The sequence below is a fragment of the Hipposideros armiger genome, unplaced genomic scaffold (assembly GCF_001890085.2).
Source record: "Hipposideros armiger isolate ML-2016 unplaced genomic scaffold, ASM189008v1 scaffold_42, whole genome shotgun sequence".
Lineage (NCBI taxonomy): Eukaryota > Metazoa > Chordata > Mammalia > Chiroptera > Hipposideridae > Hipposideros > Hipposideros armiger.
In genome coordinates, this window is record NW_017731392.1 from 3,808,281 (window position 1) to 3,829,161 (window position 20,881).

Sequence of the window (20,881 nt, forward strand, 5' to 3'; positions counted from 1 at the left end):
AACACTCCCTATACAGTATCATTTAACTGTATAACAGGTGGTGTAGCTAAGAAAATAGTTTGAGAAAATCCTCATAATCATTTGTTTTGATTCCACCTCAACCTGGTTCCTCGAGTAGCGTTCTTTCCCTTGGAACACAACATACCCATGGCAGATGCGGTTACATGGTTTGCTCTGCAAAGGTACTGCTCGGAGTAAGCGTTGAAATTGTTCTTCTGGAACAAATCAAACTCACATGGGTTTCTGTAGTGTGAGATGGCTCTTCGAGGGCATGACATACACCCTTAAATAATCAACACTGAGCTCCATGACTTGCAGAACCGATACAAGATCTGAACCCCTCATGCGAGTCGCTGCACTGAACTAAAACAGACTACAGGTACATGTAGGGGATGAGTCACTATATTCACAATGATCCCTCCAAAGTATTTCTCCAACAAGAGTTAGGCTGAAACAGTCAGCCTTTCCCACTTTCTGGTATCTTGCTAACCTGGATTCATGAATATGAACTGAAGACCTAACTCCTTCTCTTAAGATCTGTAGTAACTTTAACAAAGCACATGAACTAACCTGGAAAGACAAGTCAAAGAATCCAGGAAATATTAATGACTAAGTGTTAATCAAGTCCTTGTCTCTATGTAAATCATTTTAAGTTGTGGAGCAGTAAAGCTCAGAATATGGTGTGAAATGTAAATAAAGCTAACACTGCTACTACTTTGAATAAGGTCTGATTCAAAGTCAGTCTCTCTAGCTCCTCTTCTTATTCTCCTGCCTCTCCCCATTTTTATCTGTCCCAGGCCTCCCCCAGCCCAAATAAAGGAAAGGCATTAGGTACCAAGTTATCTTTTCCTCCTTCTGCCCGCATCTCTCCCTCTTTTTGCTTCAAGGACAGGATTTGTCAATATCAAAGTTGAACAGGGCTTAAGGTTCTTCTACCAACACGGCCAAGCCTTGCCCTGCTATAATCTGAGTATGTAAGCTTATTTAACTTCTGAACATAGGGCAGAAGAGATAAAATAGGATCCAGAAATACATATTTTGAAGTACTGCTCTGAAGAATTTTGGATTGTCTTTTTAAAAAAACAAACAGAACTTCTGATTAATGTACTGATAAAATGCCACAATGTTAAAAATTAAAAATCAACTTTGATTGCAGGACTTTGATAAAAAAAATGGCGCCTACCAAATGAAAAATTAGCGTAGTTAGGAACCAGTATCCATAGTGCTGAAAATCCAGCTTAGCAATTGAGGTCAAAACCTGTATCTCTCTGAATCATGGAGAAATTACAGCCTAACAGCAGACGGTAAGGTGAGGGTTAATTTCTAACTATTATTACCTGACTCTTGAGGTAAGAAGCAAATGGGGAGAATAAAGGCATTCAAATATTCAAAGAATTTTTTTTTTTTAAGCCTGAGCTCTTAAAAATTTTTTTCTTCTGGGCTTGCCGAGTGGCGCGTTGGTTAAGAGCTGGCTTGGGACGCCAGCTCTGAGCAGCAGGACCCCGGTTCAGATCCCACATGAGGGTCAGTGACGCTGCACCCTCTACAGCTAAGATGGTGAGCAACAGCTCGACCTGGAGCTGGGCTGCCGGCGTAGGCTGCAGTGGGGTGGCAGCAGGCTGCTGTGAAGCTACTGTGAGTCGCTGGCAGCTGACGTGAGCTGCCAAGAGCCGCCATGAGGGGCTGTCCAGTGGCCGACAACTGATCTGCCTCAACCAGGAAGAGCGCAATGATAATACCAACATGGGCCAGTGAAATGACGTCCTCCACAACTAGACTGAAGAACAAAAGGACAGCAACTTGTCTGTTCCCCTCCCCCAATTCCACAATAAAATCTTTAAAAAAAAAAATAAAATTTTTTTTTTCTTCCTAGAGCTTTCTAATGTGGAATTCTAGAAGATTTGTTAAAAGAAAATGAGAAATAGTTCTTATAAAAGCAGAAGTAGGAAAGATGGGGGAGGGTGGTAGTGAAGGATCTGATTGAATGTTCTTGAAGCTTTCTTATTTGGTGAAGGTGGAAAAAGAAACCTTACCTATCCAAGGCTAACACAGGGCAGGGGCGTCTCTGAGTGAACAAGCTTTTCATTCCTTGCAGTGTCGACGGGATCTGAGTCTGACATGTGGCTTTCAATTCATTGGACATTTCAGAGGGCATACTGAAGTTGTATGGATTCCTCTGAACAGCATAATTTATTCTTTTAATTTGTATGCTTATCTTGCAAGTCTAATGGAAGATTTTACCTACATTTATGAATAAAAATAATACCAGCTCCTATTACTAAGTGCCTAACAGTAGCCAGTAATTTACTAATATTATCTCAATCCTTGCAAAAAAACTCTAGGAGATAAATATCTCATTTTACAGACAAGGGGAATTAAGGTCTAGGAAGGTTAAGAAAATTTGCCTTTAGCCAAGGCCTTTCTGACTCCACTTCCCTAAGTGCCTGGAAGCCCTGTGATAGGGATGGGTGCTTTGTTCTGTTGGTTCATCCCACCCTCAGCTGCCCAATCCTGGGAGGAATATTATAATTCCATTATAATTTATATTATGCAAGTGACAGGGGAGGGTGCTACTCAGTGCTGGCCAGATGGCCTCCCAGCCCTTGAAGCCTTTGCTCTGCTTTTCAGCATCACCCCCTCCCTAGTGACACTTAAGCAAGTTTTCTGAGTCACCCCACAACACTTCGAGTTGTCCTCCTGCTGGTCTCCAGGGACAACGGAGTCACTCTTGCTACATCTTCTTGCCACTTGCTGCTTCTTACTATCCTCTCCGGGCAGGCTAAGTCCACACTGGGGTAGATGGGCATGAAGTCAGAAATACCACTGAATGGGGGAACATGGGGTATAAGGACCACCTGCCTGTATTTCTACACACTAGAGGTAGCCAAATTTGGGGTGAGAGGGGAGACAGCGGGAGAGAGAGAATTTAACCACAGTTAAGGCACATTAAATGAAATTTCTCAAGTTGTCTATGAACAGACATTGTCAGTGTCTGAAATCCTGCCTTTACTGGTTTTCCAAGGGCGCTCTCAAACAAGGCCATAGTGGGCTCAGCTGAGCCGGAATCTTGTGATTTCTGCTCGTGGTGCCACACGCTGATTGTGCCCCTCACGTCACACCTTGGCAGCAACGCTCAGAACTTCCTGAGCCAGTGACTTCCAGGAAGCTCTAACACTAAGGAGGATTTGCTCAGGGAGAACAACTCACTTCAGGGCCCTGAAGGCCCCTGCTGGGCTCTGATGTTCACACGCCAACAATTCCGCCCTGGGCTTTGGCAATCTGTTTGTGGAGGCTCTTTGGGAACAGTGATTCTCTTAAAACTGCCAGGAGGCACATAATTGCCTTTTCAAGCCCGGTGACTTTAAAAATGAACTTCTAAAAAAAGACTGCTTTTTAGAATTAATGACAATCTTAAAGGCACTGGAAAGTGCTGGTTGAGAATGATTGTTCTATAAAAAGTATGTAATTGACCAAAATGGAATGATGAGCACAAAGCAGTATTTGCATAATCACTTGTCTATATCAATTAAGTTTCCATTTTATGCATTTCTTAGGCCTCTAAACTTAAAATTATTTTTCAATATCAATGGCTCATTTTTAGTACCATCTTTTCCCACTGTTCAAATTAATTCCTTCTCCTGCTTTACCCCATAGACTTAGGACAAGAAAGGATAAAGGGGTCAAGATAGAGACATGCACACACCAAAACCAAAAATATTCCAAGAAAAAGAGAGACCTATACAGAGGTGGGTGACAAAGTCTCCGTGTGACCGGAGAGGAAGAAGACACAAAAGAGGAAACAGGGCAAGGCGGTCGGGAATAGTCCAGGGAGCTTGGGGGAGGATTCCCAAAACTGTCTATGTTCTAGTTAATGGCAATCAAAATTTAAAGGATGCAAAAATGGTCAATACAGGGTGCAGAAAAGCTACAGAAGATAAATTTTGAAGAAAAAAAAAAAGAATCTGAAGGACAAAAGAATAAGGTTGAGCAGGAAAGGACAGAAAGGCGGAAAAGCTGGAAATAGACTCACCGACCTCATCTCCTGTGGCATTTCTGGCCCTTGAAGGTGGGAAGGGAGTCCTGCTACGGCCTCAACTATCTTGCAGGTCAGTCAGTCAGACTTCTGCACTCGCTAGGCAGGGACCTTCTGGGCAGCTCTCGTTAGGAGAGCAAAGGTGACGGCTGTGAGCAGCTCAGCCCCTCCTCTGGGCAGTTCTCGCTGGAGTTTGGGGCAAGAGGCACAGATCCTGGCCAGTCATCTTCACAATAGAACTATTTGCTTGAACTCAAGCAAAATAAGGCTATTCTTAGAAATCCTGTAGGGCCAGTAGCGGGTTATTTTAACTCAAATGTAGATGTGCCTGGGAAAATTAGCTTTGTAAGTCCTTGCCTTAGTGTATCCTCATCTAGAAATGAGTAAAAATGCTCAATGAGACAGATCATTATGACATGATATGTCACCGCAATCTGGGGACGCCTCGGGGATGGTGTCTTAAGTCACTTCACCAGGAGGTGGCAGTGGCCACCATCAGCCTGAAAGTGGTGGTAGAGACATCCCAAAGCCAGGGGCACGGCTGGCCACTGGGACTTCACCCCTGCCTGATATGATAGCGCTTCATCCTGTCATGGCCTACTGGGTCCTCACAGGCCATGGACTCCAACGTAACACACCAGTTACTTGGTTTTGCTGCTGACTTGAAGGCATCATTTGAAAGTATCTTCCATTTTCTTGAATGAAACTTCTAAATCTATATTCCCCATGCTAATTCTATATCCAAATCTTCAAAATTGCACCGGCAAGTATCTTCTTCCTTTTTTTGGAGGGTGGGAAAGGTGATATTCCTCCATTCCACTAGTTCTCAGTCCTGCCCATGTGTCAAATCACTCGGGAGGTTTTCCTAACTTCATGCTCCCAGACATCATCTGAGGAGACCCTGGCTCAGACGAGTGAAACATGACTCATTTAGAAGCAGGCCAACCTGGACACCTGGAGTTACACATCGAAAAGCCTGTGGCAAGGGAGCCGACTAAAAACACAGAATGTAGCGGGACAGGAGTAGGAATCAGCAGAGCAGTAGATAAGAGTAAGTACAAGTCCATGTGTTGGGACCCCAGAGACCTGGGTTTGAATTCTCGCTCTGCAACTTACTGTGTGATCTTGCACAAATTGCTTAACCTTTCTGAGCGCACACTCTTTATTGATAAAATGAGGACGGATCTCATGAGGTTGATGGAAGAATGAAATTGACATAACAGTTGTGATACACTCGGCACAGAGCCTTGTATTTAGTAAGGGCTCAATAAAGGGCAGTGAGGCACAGTCAGTACAGTGGCTATGCCATTATTATTATTATTATTATTATTATTATTATTATTACGAGCTGCTGAGGTGATGGCCACCACACTGCTCTTTCCTAAAACAGCAGGGAGGGGTGGGGAAGAGGCAGTGGCAGCGTTTCTGAAGCTGCTTCTCCACAGCTGTTCCTCTCGCTCCGGCTTCCGGAGGAAACCATGGGCAGGATGTCTGAAGACTCCTCCTGGCAGCCCCGCCATGGTCAGGGTGCAGCAGTGGGTGGGGGCTGGTGCTGTTCTCCATCATCATCCCCACCCCTGACCCCAACAATCTTTTTGACTTCGTGGCAAGGAAAGGACCTTTGCTTTTAAGTGAGAGAATGGAGTGTCATTCCCAGACAAGCGGCTTCGGGTCAGAGAAGAAGGAATGACGGGGAGGGGTAGGTGGGTCAAGTGAAAGTTAAAAAAAAAAAAAAAGAAAGTAAAACTCATTTGCTTAGCTTTCCTTGAAAGTTATTCCCAAAGGATTTCTGCTAAATTATCTTTATTTTCGTTAAGTTTTCTAATGACCAAGAAATATGGCTCCTGATTTCATTCTACTCTTCCCAAATTTCCTAGCTCCAACTCCTCCCAGCTACCTCAGGGAACAAAGAGTGATTACACATAACATGGTCCCTGTCCCATAGAGTGCTCTCAAAGATTATAAAGCGACCAGAAGTGACTGCTCCTTGTTGGAATTTACAGGGTTTTTTTTTTAAAGTACATTTTAAACTTTGTTGATTAAGACATGCTAATTCTATTTATCTTCTGAAAGTCTGGCCAGAAGAAAACTGCTAAGCCAGCATAAACAAACTTGCACTATTTAGGAGAATCAGCGTTGAGCCACTTAGTAATGTCTTTTTTTATACTGTATAAACAACCAGAATTAGAAAGAGGCAGCAGCCCTTAGGCTAGGTTTTGATAGGTTTATTGCAAGTAATTCTAGTTTCAAATTCTGAATGCAAACAAAACCAAAAAACCAGCAGCAACAACCGTCTCCTCCCCAGGGGACAGACTCTGGGATGATGGCTCACATTCCTCAGTAAAGCTGTCTGGTTTTTAATGCTCATTACAAACCTTGGGTAGAGCCTCAGTTAGGTGCTAACCTGTCTATAACACCTGTCTTTGAAAGGCCTAAATCTTTCCCAAGTGAAAAAGGGTGTGCGGAGCCCAGGACCACCTATAGGGGCACAGGGCTGGACCATACAGAGGGCAGGGGTGAGGAGGGCCCACTGGGGCTCACAGACATCAAAACCACAAGCCAGAGAACGTCTTAGTAGTTAACAAAATGAAAATGAAAATAACAATTCTTTAAAGTGATCCAGCTCAAACGTTTCACTCATTTGTAAAAATTCTTCATCTAATCGAATACATCTTCTATCTATGTCTGAGTCTGTTATCTAAGCAGAAGCATGGGCAACAGATGAAACCCACCCTATTTTTTTTTCTTTTTTTAATTATTTTTTTTTCAGTTACAGTTGACATTCAATATTATTTTATATTAGTTTCAGGTGTAGAGCATAGTGGTTAGACATTTATATAATTTATGTAGTGGTCCCCCCAATTAGTCTAGTACCCACCTAGCACTATACTATACCATATTATTGACTATATTCTCTATGCTTTACTTTACATCCCCATGACTATTTTGTAACTACCAATTTGTACTTCTTAATCCCTTCACTTTTCTCACCCAGGTCCCCAACCCCCTTCCCTTCAAATCTACCTATTTTTCAAAGATCTCTAGGGAAGAAGACTTCTTAGAAACTTGTGTTAAAGGTTAATCATATTGGGTGTTATGAATTTTTTATGTGCAATGTATAATTTTTCATTTTTATCCTGTACGACTATGTCTTCCTTTTCGGTCTTTGAAAATAAAAAACAGTAAGGGCTGCTTCCTAAATTACAGGTGAAAAGTTATCATGCCATCCCTCGCGGTTTATGCCTTTAGGCAAAATAACCCCAGTTCCCTCTCATGCCTGACTTGCCGTGCACCAGAAAGCAGACATCATCATCAGCCAGTGCTGCTAGGTGTGGCAGCCGGTGATGTGGCAGCTCTGGGTGTGAAGCTGTGAAACCCTGTCTTGAGATCAACAGCCAAGCTGACGGTGACATGTGCTGGTGCTGCCTGCCTATGACAGGCCTACGGTGTTCTTCCCGTCCAATGGAAGTCACTGTCTCCACAGGACTTCCCCAGGCGGCCTTCCTCTGCCCACATCTATGGGTTAATAGGACTTCAGGCGTGCTGTGCACTTGTTATCGTCCATGGAAGGGAACCCTACCTTATTGAATGGGTTGGGTTCGCAAGTCCAAATAAAGCACAAATTAAAAACTGCATTTAGTCAAAATTACCCTGAAAAAACTCCCTTGTCCAACTCAGTTGTTTCTTCAGCAATGCTTTTGGCTAGAATCAGCACCTCGAGATAAAAATATCTTGAGATAAAAATATCGAGATAAAAATTTATCTCCCACCAAATAAACTCTTGTTGGCAGTGAGGAGGTCATTGATTAAAATTAAATCATCAGCTTTTCATTTTTAAGTCTGTTTTTGTTTGTTTGCTAGACTTTTCTTTTCATTCAAAATAGGCCCCAGGCATGAGATGGTTGGAAGCCAAAGACTAGCGCATAACGGGGAGAATACAATATTTTCACCAAAACTGTATCTAACACAACCCAGTGTATCATCTATGTTAAGTGATGAGTAAAAGTTTGGTGAATGATTGAACGGATGACTTTACTAATGATGAGAAGGGATGTGTGGGGTGGTTTGCTGACCTAGTGAGCACAGAGGAGAACTGAGAAGGTAGCGCGCTGGGATTCATCCCTAGAAAAGCACTCGGATTCCATGGTCCAAAGCCTTCACTTATCAACATTCTCCAGGTATGCACTAAGGACCTACTGTGTCATCAAAGTTTTCTGTGGCCTTCTGGACACATGCTCTTGCAAGTGCCACCACACTGGACATAGTACGATGAAGTGGCCTTGTTTAACTCCCTGCCACATGTGGACTGCTGAGAACAGAGGACACACCTTATTCATGGCTCTGGCCTCAGTTCCAGGGAGCGCGCACGGCACACGCAAGTGTTCAGTACTCCCTAAATGAATGAAGTTCAGAGCCCTCAACGTCTCATCCTAGAAGAGCACTTACTGAAATTTCCTTCTGCACATCCCATCCGCTCTCCTCTTTCAAGTCACTCATCCAAAGATCAGAGAATCCCCGGGACTAGAATAATTCTCAGGATGCCGCCCTTAACTTGCCTTTTAGAATGTTCTTTGACACCTAGATTTTTTGCCCTAGAAAAGAACATATCTTAGATACAAATGTGGCTGTCTTCCCTAGCAGGTCCAAATTCCTAGCCAGCTCTCTCATGAAATATTTTCCAGCTTGGCCAAAGCCCTTATTTTCAAAACATATTTCACACCATGACTGAATCTCATATTGAATACCTCTTTGGGGATTCCCTAACAAGGAGATACACCCCGAGGGTCCATGACAAGAGAGGCCTAGTGATGAGTCAGTTGTACATATAGAAACTGGTTAATTTTTCTGTTGTTGACAGCTGGCACATCTACCTCCTGCCTACCAGCCGTAGTGACTCAGCTCTCCGGAGACACTGCTCAGTCGCCAGCACCATGTGATCTCCCCAAACACAAAGCCCTGGGTAGTTGGGAACGGGCAACTTTTTCCAGAGCCCCACATGATCAAAGCATCAAAACTAAGCTACACTGGCTACCCTATGAATCATGTAGACTCCAAGGGAATAGGATTAAATCACCATCTGGACACTCAGGTTATACAGTCAGCGAGGAGGGAGACAACACCAAACAACACAAAGTTAGAGGGAAGCAAATGATTGAGAGACAGCTCTTAGCCACCAGGAAAACCCCAAGGTGAAAAAGAAAGTAACAGCGCTGGTACAAAGGGGGCACATGATTTTCCTTTAATTACCTTCAGATTTAGGACTAGGAGTAGATGCAGGAAACTGGTAGGTAGGAGTGTAAGGATTGTCCTCTGTAGCAGAGAAAAGCAGTGGATTTTGAAACTCTCCACCATGAAGTGGAGGAATTGACACATCCCCACATGGCTCTTTTGAATGATCGATTACCTATTTTAGTGTTATTAAAGCACACAGGCAGAGCACTTAAAAATAGGTTAATGAATTAGAAAGGTCTTAGTATTTTAATAATAGCACATCATGCAAATGAGTGGAATAAAGTTTTCATCAACCGGAAACAACTACAAAAACAATCGAAAGCCAAATCTCGTTCCTATAAGGGAACTATAAGAATTAATTTAAGGCTAGGACAACAGATACGCTGTCTAAGTTTATGGTACCTTCAGAGTTTTGCTGGATTGCAGGAAGATCAGGGAATTTGTACGTAGGGAAATAAGGGTTTTCTTCAGGAGTGTCTAGGCAGAGGAGCAGGTTTGGGAGAGAGAATAGAGGAAGATACAAATGGAGAGAATGAACGAATAAGAATCCACACACAATTCAGGTTCCTTGAATTCTGGAACATACTAAGCTTCACCAGCAATATGAAAGAAATTCAAACTGCTTTTAAAAATCCAGTCCTTTTGCCTAAAGTACTGAGACACATCAAAAAGAGACATCATCATTTCTCTCTTCGGACATAGAATCCCACATATATAGGCTCCACTAAGCAAGCGGCATTTAGCACAAAGCTTCACATTTTTACCTTTTGTAGGCAAAAAATATTAAGTATGTTAATAAATATTGGGTTGTCGGAAAAGTCATGATGTATTTTTTCTATGTTTTTCGTTGCAAAAATGCGTCATGACTTTTCCGACAACCCAATAGTATATAATGAAAACACTATAAAATGTTTCTTTAAATAGATCAAACCTTGTGCTTTGGACATTAGAATCTGGGCAAACAAGGGGATTCTGAATTTTTCAAATACCTCTGCCCACCATTAAGGCAGGTAGTTTTGTTCAGGACCATAATTTAGGCTGAGATAATAGCTATAACATATGAGACAACCAATACTGCCAAGTCGGGCATATTTTTCACATATGCACCAATGTTGCGGCATTTGGGCTTCCAGAGCTGGGTCTAAATGTGAGAGACACAGATTGCTGGAAGCAACGGACACTGGCTTTAGGCAGTAACCAATGGAGCTAACACTATCCAATCAGAGACCCAGTCTTAAGCATCACCACTGTGACTAATTCCACCCAACTATAGGGGACTTACTCTTGGCTCAGAAACAGTAAACATGAGCATCTCAATATTTAGAAATAGTTTGAAAAGGGGCACAGCTAGGTTCATTCTGAACACTGTAGGAGCTAATTAACAGTGATATTAGCTGGCATCCATAGCTAATCAGCGAGATTGGTTATCTGTGGTTTAGGCCAACACTGACCAGGATGCTTTTTCTTTGCCTTCATGTGTCATCTGTGCCAGGCAGCCAGACTGGATTTGGCCACAGGGAAGGACAGGATGCTCTGCCTACGGGAGGAGTGGTCCCCTTCCCCAAGCGCAGCTGCATCCTTGCCTATCAGCCGACTGGAGGCAAAGGCGGATGGGAGCTCGTGGGGCTGTGACCCACCCAAGCACTAGCCTGAGGCTCTGCCACCATGCTGGGTCACCTGCTGCCATCCAGCGGGCCCCTGACTTGGAAGTGTTTCTCTTATAGCTTGAGCGGGCTTTGGTGTGTCAGCTCTTGACCGACTCTCGGGGCCACCTGCCAAGGGCTGGCTCCCAGCTGGGGGAGATTATTTTCACATTAACACCGCCTTACAGGTGCACCAGGCACATGACTTCACAAGGCAGAATTGGCTTTCATTTGGATCCTGCAACATCCCTTGGAGGAAGGGAAGCAGAACAAACACAGAGAGGTACGTGGTTGGCTCGAGATCACAAGTGCTGGGGGACTGAATCCAGGCGAGAACAGGTTTTAACGGGGCGCCCCGTTCAGTGCTTTCTCAACTCGCTCTGCCTACAAGGCAGTCATGGGCTGACACGGGGAAGTGCACCTAACGCTGGAAGCAGGTGGGAGTCGGAGTCGCTTGCATCCCAGGCAGGCAGATCAGAGCGCAGGCAGAGGGTTGGGCTCAGCCTGCCGCATCCCACAGCATCTGGGAGGGAGGACTTGCAAGCCCTGCAGGCGAGGCAGGCGCACAGGGCCCCTTCCCTCCTCGGCTCTGAAGGCGTCTGGCTGGGCTCAGGCAGGCTGGGCTGGCGCTTGATGAGGTCAAGCCGCAGGGCCAGTCTCCCAGCATCTTAGCAAAGTGACTTTAGGCCCTCACCACAACAGAGAACATATGAGCACAGCATAGCTTCTACACACGAAAACCAGTACCTCTGTTCAGCTTGTGGATCTGTTTAAACATGGTCTTGTACCAGTCTTTTGATCTCTCAGTGTTCTGGAAGAAAACAAAGGTAACGAGAAAAATGAAATGGGAATCTTGGCACGTTTCAGAACTTCTATGATTACAAAATCAAAATGGAAAGTGACAACATCTCAAGTCCAAACTCACGTAACTCTATACATCCTTGTGGCTACATATTTCAATCTTTTTTGAAAATGCAAGACTTTTAAGAAAGAACAGACAAACCAAGAGATTCAGACCTGAATCTGCAGAGTAATATTTGGCCCAACGGATGCAGATTTTGAAAGCAGTGGACTTAAAATGTGTCCATTTTTATATCATTTCTTAAAATTGCATTTTTAGAGAGACTGTCTCTCCATATATAGACTACTAAAATGGAAGGAAAGCCTCCTAGAAACATAAGGAACAAAGAACATTTGCTTATCAGGTCATGTCCCCCCCACACCCCCCCTGCCATTTCAGGTTATTCTGTAGAATTGTATCTAAGTCACCTTACACAGGGCCAGACTTAGAACACATACATTAAAATGTAACCCATGGTAGCAGCCAATAGCTGTTACCCTAACCACACAGCTGGGCTTTTTTTTTTTTTTAAAGACAAAAATAAAACAAAGAATGGGACAGATAAGTGGACCAGACATTTTTACTCCCACTTTATATAGATGAGGAAATGAGTCAAAGCCACCCAAGGTCACAGAGCTGGTGAGAAGGTGAGTGGAGGGCCGACTAACACGATAGTTGGGGATAATGGTTTAAGCGACAGGCTGCTCTGTCACCCACAAGTTATGTAATCCTGGATAAGTAATGTAATCCCTCTGAGTCCATTTCCTCACCTATAAAATAGGAATATTAGTATCCATCTTGTAGAGTGAAAGGTGTTTAAATGAGATAATACACTCAGCAAATGGTAGCTGTGATTCCTATTCGTAATAATTTTCATCATCATCATCATTATATACTTATTATTACTTAGGACCAGGCAACATCTCTTTTGAAGCTTAGCTTACTGGTGTTTCTATCGACCTCCTCCAGAGGGACACAAAAATCTGTCCATCTGTTCAATGGAAATCGCAGAGAAATACATCTCAGCCAGTTCCGGTGGGCACGCCTGTACAGCGGGGAAGGGCTACACAGGGCCGCACCGAGGCCCGTTCTGTCCTGGAGGCCTCAGCAGGCTGCATCCATTCTATGGTTCCTTTAGGCTCTCCTACTCCCTCTGGATGATGGGGTGGCTCCCATCCAGGGAAACGTCTTCCTGAACCTCTGGCCAGGGACCCTTAGCCTCACACTCTCCCCAGCGTTATCTAAACCTGAACTAACAATTTCTGAGTGTCCTCCATGGAACAAGTAATAAAGCAGACTGGGAAACGCTGCCCACAAGAGTCTCCCTTTAAACATGCACATGCCCAAAGCCTCTCAGGAGTGGTGTTGCAGGGAAACCCCGCTGCATTTGTTCCTCCCGGCGTTTCTCCACATTCATTCCATCATGAAATCCTTTTTCTCACGAGACTTCATGACACCTAACACATGCTTTGGGTAAAGCTGCTGCACACGGAGCCCAGGACCAAGGTGGGATTTGGAGGCTGGAGCACCGCTCTTTGAGGCTCTCCGGCCATTAATGGGCTTGGAGAGGGGACAGGGGTGAAGACCTTCCTCACGAGGCCTCTACAACCCACGCGTGGGGTCCACATGCACTCAGGCGTTTACACTTGTCACTGGCCTAAAGGGCAGCCTCATAAGGACTTCTTGGTCAATATTCGTACCCGGAGTGGGATGCCCACATCATCCATGGAAACATCGCTCAGGTCCTGAGCGCTCTTGACCACCCGCCGGCTGTCATCCTTTGCCTTCTTTTCGGTCGCCCTGACAGGGGAGGTGGGCTTTTCCTGGGTTGATGCTGAGTCCCGCTCTCCCACTCTTCTTTCTGAGGCAGAATCTGGAAAGAAAAAAGAATCATTAGCCGAAGCTCTTCTAGTGGCTCCAAAGCCAAAAAAAAAAAATCCAAAAAACAAAAAAACCAGAAACCAAAAACTCAAACAATCCAGCTGGGGGAAAGTGTGTTTGCTAATCTTCAACTGGAACAAGTTTCACTTAGAGCAAAAGTCAGGAAACAAGGCCTGGCCACCTGTTTTTGTAAATAAACTTTTATTGGAATAGTCACGCCCATTCATTTACCCATTATTTATAGCTGCTTTTGAGCTACAATGGCGAAGCTGAGTAGCTGTGACAGAATCCATATGGCCTGCGAATCCTAATATATTTACCATCTGGGCCCTTTAAAAAATTTTGCAGACAGCATGGTAAGTGCCTTGCAGAGGAGTAGACTTGGTGTCCCAGACATCTGTGTGGGCCTGACTGTTCTAGAAAGTCAAGGAGCAAGTAAAGCTATACAGAGGTGGCCAAACATTACTCGAAAGTTCTTGTTTCATCTTGGGAAAGTCACTTAACTTTCCCATGCATCTGTGTTCTCATCCACAAAAGGGGGTAAACACTCCCATCAGCAAGTTCACAGCAAGGCTGTGAGAGGCTCTAACAAGGTAACTTATGCCAAAGTGCTCAGAAAACTGTACATTGCTAAGTGCCTATTCGAATTTTTAAAATTTGATTCAGGATTGGAAGTTATAGAGAGCTAATAACATACCACGTCCGGTCTACAGATTATAAAATTACTGAGTGTAACCTGTTATTCTAAGCCGTGTCATTTATTTATGGGAAGGCATTTACTAAGCACCTGCCAGGTGTTATGCACCGACGTGTATGGGAAAGGGAACTGGGTTGGGGCAGGCAGGGAGAGATGGCCGCTTCCATTTAGACATGGTAAGTTTGAGGAGACAGTGAGACATTCAGGTAGAAATGCCCTAGAGACCCCTAGAAAAAAGGCAGGAGCCCAAGTGAGCAGCCCAGCAGCAGTGCAGCTGCAGAGCCATTGCCACAATAGTGACAGCTGGGGTCAAGGAGACGGAAGAACTCAGTGGAGGAGGTGAGAGCAAAGTCAAGGGCTGGAGTCATGTACCGAGGAATGTCACAGGCACAGACTGAGAAGCAAACAAGGGTCCCCAGAAGGATGAAGGCGTCATCAGAGGGAAAGGAGATGAATCAGAAGGGTACACTGAGGTGTCACTGAAACCAAAGACAGAATTCCAAGAAGTGGGTGGTTAAATGCGTCAAACCCCAAAAAACAACCAAAATCAGAAATTGACGCACAGGAGGAGGCAGCAGATTAGGCGAAAGGAGTCACGGGAGAGCTCTGAAGGAGCAATTTCAGGAGGGCGGGGGGGTAGATGCCCGCGTGCAGGTAAAGGGATGAATGTGTGAGCAGAAGTGAGGCAGTAAGTAGGGAGGTGGACGGGGAGAAAGGAGTGTGTCAGATGACAACAGAGAGGTCACAAGATTAGGGAGGAAAAGGTCTCAGCCCAGGGAGTCTCGAGTTCTTCCAGTGAAGCCAATTAGGTGAAACCGAAGGGGATGGAGACATGCCTACAACTAAGAAATGCTCAATATGCATTGACTGAGGGGAGGTTCTCGAATTTGAGAAAGGAAAAGGTGCAGAGCACTGGCTGGAGGACTCAACTCTGGCAAAGAGAAGGGACCCGGGGGTACATGCAAAGCTGTGCTGAAGTCACAGATGTCTGTGTGTGGAGGAGAGGTTGGGGGAGTGGGGAAACACGGACGTTAGCACACTCAGGTTTTGTGGCTTCCAGTCTGCTCCATGGAGTGGCTCTGCCCAGATTTCAAACGAGCTTCTGAAATGAGGACTCCTTCTGTGACCACAGAACTATTTCTTGACATTCTGTGGGAGACGCAGCTCAGTGAGGCCTTCAGAACACCGGATCCCGGGCATCATCACCACCGAGCTTTAAAGGAGGTTAAGGAATGAGGTCTCGGGCGCCCAGGAAATTCCAACAGGAAGCCTGGGAAGTGCAGGAGCATTTCACACGACCAGGGTCCACTTTTACTATAATTCTCCTGAGGACTGTCCCCCGACCTGGAAAGGCCTTCCTACGTGTGGTCAAGTTTTCGAGCTCTGTCTCAACCTGATGCTCGGAGATGCTCACACTCCTCACTCTTTAGTGTCATCTCTTAGGACAAGGAAGATGACAGCTATGCCATTCTCAGGGTTTTCAGATCCAGAGAAATGTTTTTGTTTTTGTTTTTTTTTATGCTAGGGCGGGTGCCCTAATCATAATCATAACTGCGAATCTCAGGCTGACAGTCCATGGATTTGTTCCAAGGCTGCCAGAGTCCTTTTAATCTACAACATTTAGCCCTGAATTATTTTACTTTAGGAGCTTGTGATCATGTGATTCATGACTGAGTGGATTTCAATATACAGAGGGCTGAATTGCAGCCTCTGAAGAAAACATGTTTCTTTCCACAGTGAAAACCCACTGACACCTCATTGTGCCACACAGGTAACGGGGCCACCCCCTTGACATCCGTGTTAAATGAGGCCTTGCTATTCTTTCTCACCGGGCAAACACTGATGCCTCACACAGCATCCTGGAGTATTTCCGTCTACTTCTACACAGTGCTCTGAAAGGAAGGTCCTGGAAAGGGCCACTAACGCAATGGTGGTGCTGACAATCAGACAGGGCCTCTGAGTTTGTGCGGGGAGGAAAAGCGTCCCTTTTCTTCACACCAAAGCTTTGTGATGAAGGACCACGGCAGTGCTGACGTCTCTCAGGGAAGGGGGGCATGGCCTTGATACCCCGTGTTGGCCCCTCTGTCCTAGCCCTTCTCTTGTTTTCCTGTCTGTCCACCCGACGGGACCATGAGCTTCAGGAGGCCAAACACCCTGCGGGTCACATTCCCAGACAAATCTCTTGAAGCACCAAGCTCCATGGAGGTTCACTACACATCTGTGCAAAGGAGGGAGGCAGGAGGCCCTTCCAAGTCCCATCCCCACAGGGTGAGGGGCAGAGCCTCACTTACTCCAGGGTGCAGGCCGGAGTCCCCGCACGGCCAGCCCTCTCTCCTTCAGGAGCTTCTGAACAAAACGGTGCTTCTTTTTAAACAAAAACTAACATCTAGTGAGTACTTACTTTATGTCCCATTCTATCAAACACCATGAGTAGATCTGTCCCCAGCCTTGAGGCAGACAGAAGCCTTGGACTTCTTTCAGAGCTGAGGAAGTGGCCCGAGCCTGGTGGGGAGGCCCTGACGTTTACACAGCACTTTCCAGTGTGCAAAGCACAACCCCCTTCCTGTTGGCACACGATCCTTACAACACGGTGTCGAGGCGGGGGCAAGGACTATCGCCCCATTTCCCACACGAGGAAAGTGGCTCAGAGAGGTGAAGTCGCTTCTCCAGGGACAAACAGCTGTAAGAGGTAAGAACCAGGACCAAGCTCTGGGTCTACCTTGTGTTTGGTGCCTTTTTCCTCTATTTCACTGCTCCTTTCAAACTCCCAAAGGCAGGAAGGAGCCCACAGGAGCTCCCTTTTTATCTCGAGCCACCCTGTTCTCAGCAACCTGGGCTGGGCCATGGAGTGAAGTGGGCTGGAGTGTGGCACCTCTAGGTGGGGGCAGGGGAGGGCACCTTGTACTCCACCACAGCCTGTCCTGGTCTCACAGCCAAGTCCTGATAAAGCTGAGAGGGTGTGAGAACCCGTGTGCTTCCCACCCGGGCTTTCCACGAATCACAAGGACAGCAGTGGGGCGGAGTAACACAGAAATCATGGGACAGCTGCTCAGAAAATGATGGCTTTTGTTAGGCACCCGATCAGGGGTTCGTAACGCTGAAGTTCACGAGTATCTGCAAATCCACCAGGTATATGTGTTTCCACACGTGTGGCTTTTTCTAGAGAATGAATCCACCACCTTCATTCGACTCCCCAAATAGGTCCATGACCAACACGAGGTTACAAAGCACCACACCACAGCACAAGCTGCTCAAGGCAGCACTGTTCCCTGACACGGCCCCAAAGCCTGGCTCAGTGCCTGACACACAGTTGGCACTCAAAATGATGAGTGAATTAATGGAGGCACCTACTGCAAACAGTAACTCACATCCACGAAGCACTAACTGAACGCCAGCGCTTAGCACTAAGCTGTTCATAAGCAGGACCTAGGAGGCCATCTGACAGAGAACCAACTGATATGGAGCCCAGATCATCAGCCACTTGCCTACAGGCGCACCACTAGTAAGTGTCAGAACCAGGATTCAAAGCAGAATTGTTACAGAAAGCAGTTCAGGACAAGGCTAAACATTCCCATTCCTGGGTTTCTTCACAATTTTAGCCGACGTGTTTGCTCCCTCCGCACTCATCTTAATCCTGCGTCCTTTATCAGAAAGTTAGCCTGGGTGTCTGGTTGTATTGGTGGTCACTCCCCACCACTGATGGCTCTTGAGGAAACTTGCTACACCAGCGTGGTCAGCGTCAGCATCACCCGGCAGCTGGTTAGAAGTGCAGATTCTCCCCACACCCATTAAATCCAAATCTCTGGAGGTACGGCCTGAGCTTTGACCAGCTGTCCAGGAGATTCTGATGCCAGCTCAAGTTCAAGGAGCAGAGCTCTCACACCCTCTTCCAGGCACTGCTGGTCTGGAGGCTCTCATCTGGGGCCATCATCCCAGGGTCATTTACTGCCAGTTGAGCGTGCCACCCAAAAGGAAAGACCTTGCCCACATTTCCCAACCCCCGGCTTGTCACATTCTAGAAGAGAGACAGGAAGGTGACTTCTTCAGCAAGGTCTGCCATGAACACTCCATCGAAAACCTATCTCCTTGTTCTTTTTACTCAGAATATCCTGTCCTTACCCATCAAGGCACTTATCACAGCTCCACAGGACATGTTTACTAGTTTGGGTCACTTGTCTGGTCTGCCCCTACCAGCCTACAAGCTGCAGGGAGGCAGGAGCCATGGCTGGTTTCATCATCCTTGCAGTCCAGCAACAAACCGAGTCCCCAGCACATCAGAGGAGCCCATAAGACCTTGCTAATTGAACATCAGGTGGTGATCAGAAAACTGGCTTTAACAGGAGCAGGTGTTAGCTAGCAAGTAAAGAAATATTTCTCACCTACCTGAAAGGCTACTGAGTCGTTTCTGCTGTTCTGTGGTAAAAGAAAAAATACACAGTGTAAGTGAGATTTACAAACACGGTAAGACTGAGAAGTCTTGGCATACGCATTAGGATCCCAAAATCTGCATCCTCATTGTTCTCTGGGATTAGATGCTAAAATACTATGTAATTCAGCTGAATACGGGGGTATTAACATGGCTCCCGTTATCCGAGAGTGCTGTCTCCTATACCCTTCCCCCTAAATCTGCACCAGGATTCAGGGAACTGCCACTGTTTTCTGGTTATTTACATCTTGTCTCAAGATAATCTGATCACTGAAGGAGACCCTCCCAGCTCCCCTGGTTTCAAGGGAGCAGGACTTTATACATGACCCTGGTCTTGGAAACTTTTGAGGGAAAGTAATTATCACTGTAACCATGGCAGCTACCATCTCCTGAGAGCTTGCTAAATGGTAGACATTGTTTTCTTTTTTTTTAATTATTTTTTAAAATGTGCAATTCCATAATTTTTACTATATTCACAGATAGATAATGCAACTATTATCACCATTAATTTTGGTATATTTTTGTCTTGAGAAAAATAAACGCCCTGCCATTTAACTATCATCCTTACCTCCCATGTCTGTCCCCATAGATTTCCCTATTCTGGACATTTCATATCCATTGAGTCATACAATATGTACCTTTTTTGACTGGCTTCTTTCAGAATATTTTCAATGGTCATCCATGTTGTAGCATGTGCCAGACATTGTTTTAAGAGCTTTCACACAGGTTAACACTTTTAATCTTTGCAACAACCCTAACTGGTAGGTCAGGTTGGCTGAGACACCTCAGGAAATGGGCACAAACTACCCAAGATGACACTGAAAACCAGAGCTGGGTCTAGAGCCTGGGTTCCCTTGTCTCCTAGTTCAAGGTTCTTTCCAACTGTAATCACCATGGCCCCACCATTCCTTAACATCAAGGTCTATGTGTTTCTCACCTTCCTGGGCACTCGTGAGGAGGGGAGGCCTACCTCTCCTTTGGGGAGTTTTGTGTGTACGTGCTATGAGATAAGCACAAAAATGACCTTTACCTTCCATAGCTGCTAAATATAAAGCAGCCACATAGATAAAAATAGAACGGTTGCCAGCCCATGGGTGCTATCATCATCCCCCTTGGCCGTGTTCCCACCCTGCCTCCAGAATCAGTGGGGACAAGAAGTAAACAGAGTGGCAGGGAGCTCAGAGCTGTTGGAAGTGGCTCTGTCCACCTCTGACACATGGACAAGGCTCACACAGGCTGGACAACAGAAACCCAGCAGAGCTCTAGGCTCAGCTTTGCCAGCATCTCGCCACATGACACCGACCAATCACTTAATCTCCATTTTCTCAGTTTCTGCCTCAGTTTCCTCATCTGTTAAATCAAAGGACTCACTGGATCCATGGTTCCCAAACTGTGGTCTCCAAGCCATAGACAAGGCCTTCCCCAGCAGGCAAAAGCAAATCTATTCCAATTTAAGAGACTACGTTGTTCCCATTTCTGAAGTGTAAAATGGCCTTTCTTTCTTGGAATGACATGTGATACAGATAACAGCAATTGTTTTTCAGGGGTGTTATTTAGCAGAGTTAGAAATTAGCAACCCTGGGGTGGTGCCCAGACTGTTTCACATGACATGAGATCCAGAAGTGTGGAGGCCACCGAGCGCTAGCTCTCCAGTGTAATTCACAGAGCAGCAGCATCAAATGCCCTGTGAGTTGCTGAAAAATACAGAATCTTAGCCCCGCTCTGTACCTCCTGAATCCAAATCTGCCAGTTAGGAAGGCTCTCCGAAGGCTCTGTGCACGTTAAAGACTAAAGCTTTGAGCTGCAGGACGCAGGCACCTCTTTCAGTCCTGAGAGTACTCTGATTCAAATCCTTCTTCCAGGCTGATCGTAAGCGATCTGCCCTCAGGCACATGTGGTATGAAAGCTCAGGAGTCAGGGAGGGCTGTGTTATGCACGCCCTTCAAAGCCAGCCAGACACACAGTGTCCCTCCATTTGTTTGCAGTAAGGAGAGCTGGCTTGGAGAGATGGGTTATTGTCATACTGTGCCCTGGGCCAATCTAGGCAGGAAAAAAGGGAAACTTTTTTAGGATGACTAAACTGGAATTCCAGAAGTAGAGCAAAGTGATCAGTCCCTCAGGAGACTTT

At 45.7% G+C, this 20,881-nt stretch overlaps 1 protein-coding gene across 4 annotated transcripts in view; it reads right to left on the reverse strand.

Annotated features, from left to right (window-relative positions):
- The window catches only part of SORBS1 (sorbin and SH3 domain containing 1), a 258,773-nt gene that overhangs the window by 75,769 nt on the left and 162,123 nt on the right, over positions 1–20,881 (reverse strand). The window contains exons 4-8 of one of the 4 annotated variants that reach the window (XM_019639011.1): positions 18,711–18,740; positions 13,450–13,622; positions 11,656–11,719; positions 9,668–9,742; positions 9,281–9,343 (exon numbers count right to left, since the gene is read on the reverse strand). In XM_019639011.1, coding sequence (XP_019494556.1) covers positions 9,281–9,343; positions 9,668–9,742; positions 11,656–11,719; positions 13,450–13,622; positions 18,711–18,740 — 405 coding nt within the window. Of the gene's footprint in view, positions 1–4,034; positions 5,314–8,479; positions 8,597–9,280; positions 9,344–9,667; positions 9,743–11,655; positions 11,720–13,449; positions 13,623–16,728; positions 16,825–18,710; positions 18,741–20,881 lie in introns of those variants that run through there. The other 3 variants (XM_019639012.1, XM_019639013.1, XM_019639015.1) reach the window with 3 other exon arrangements.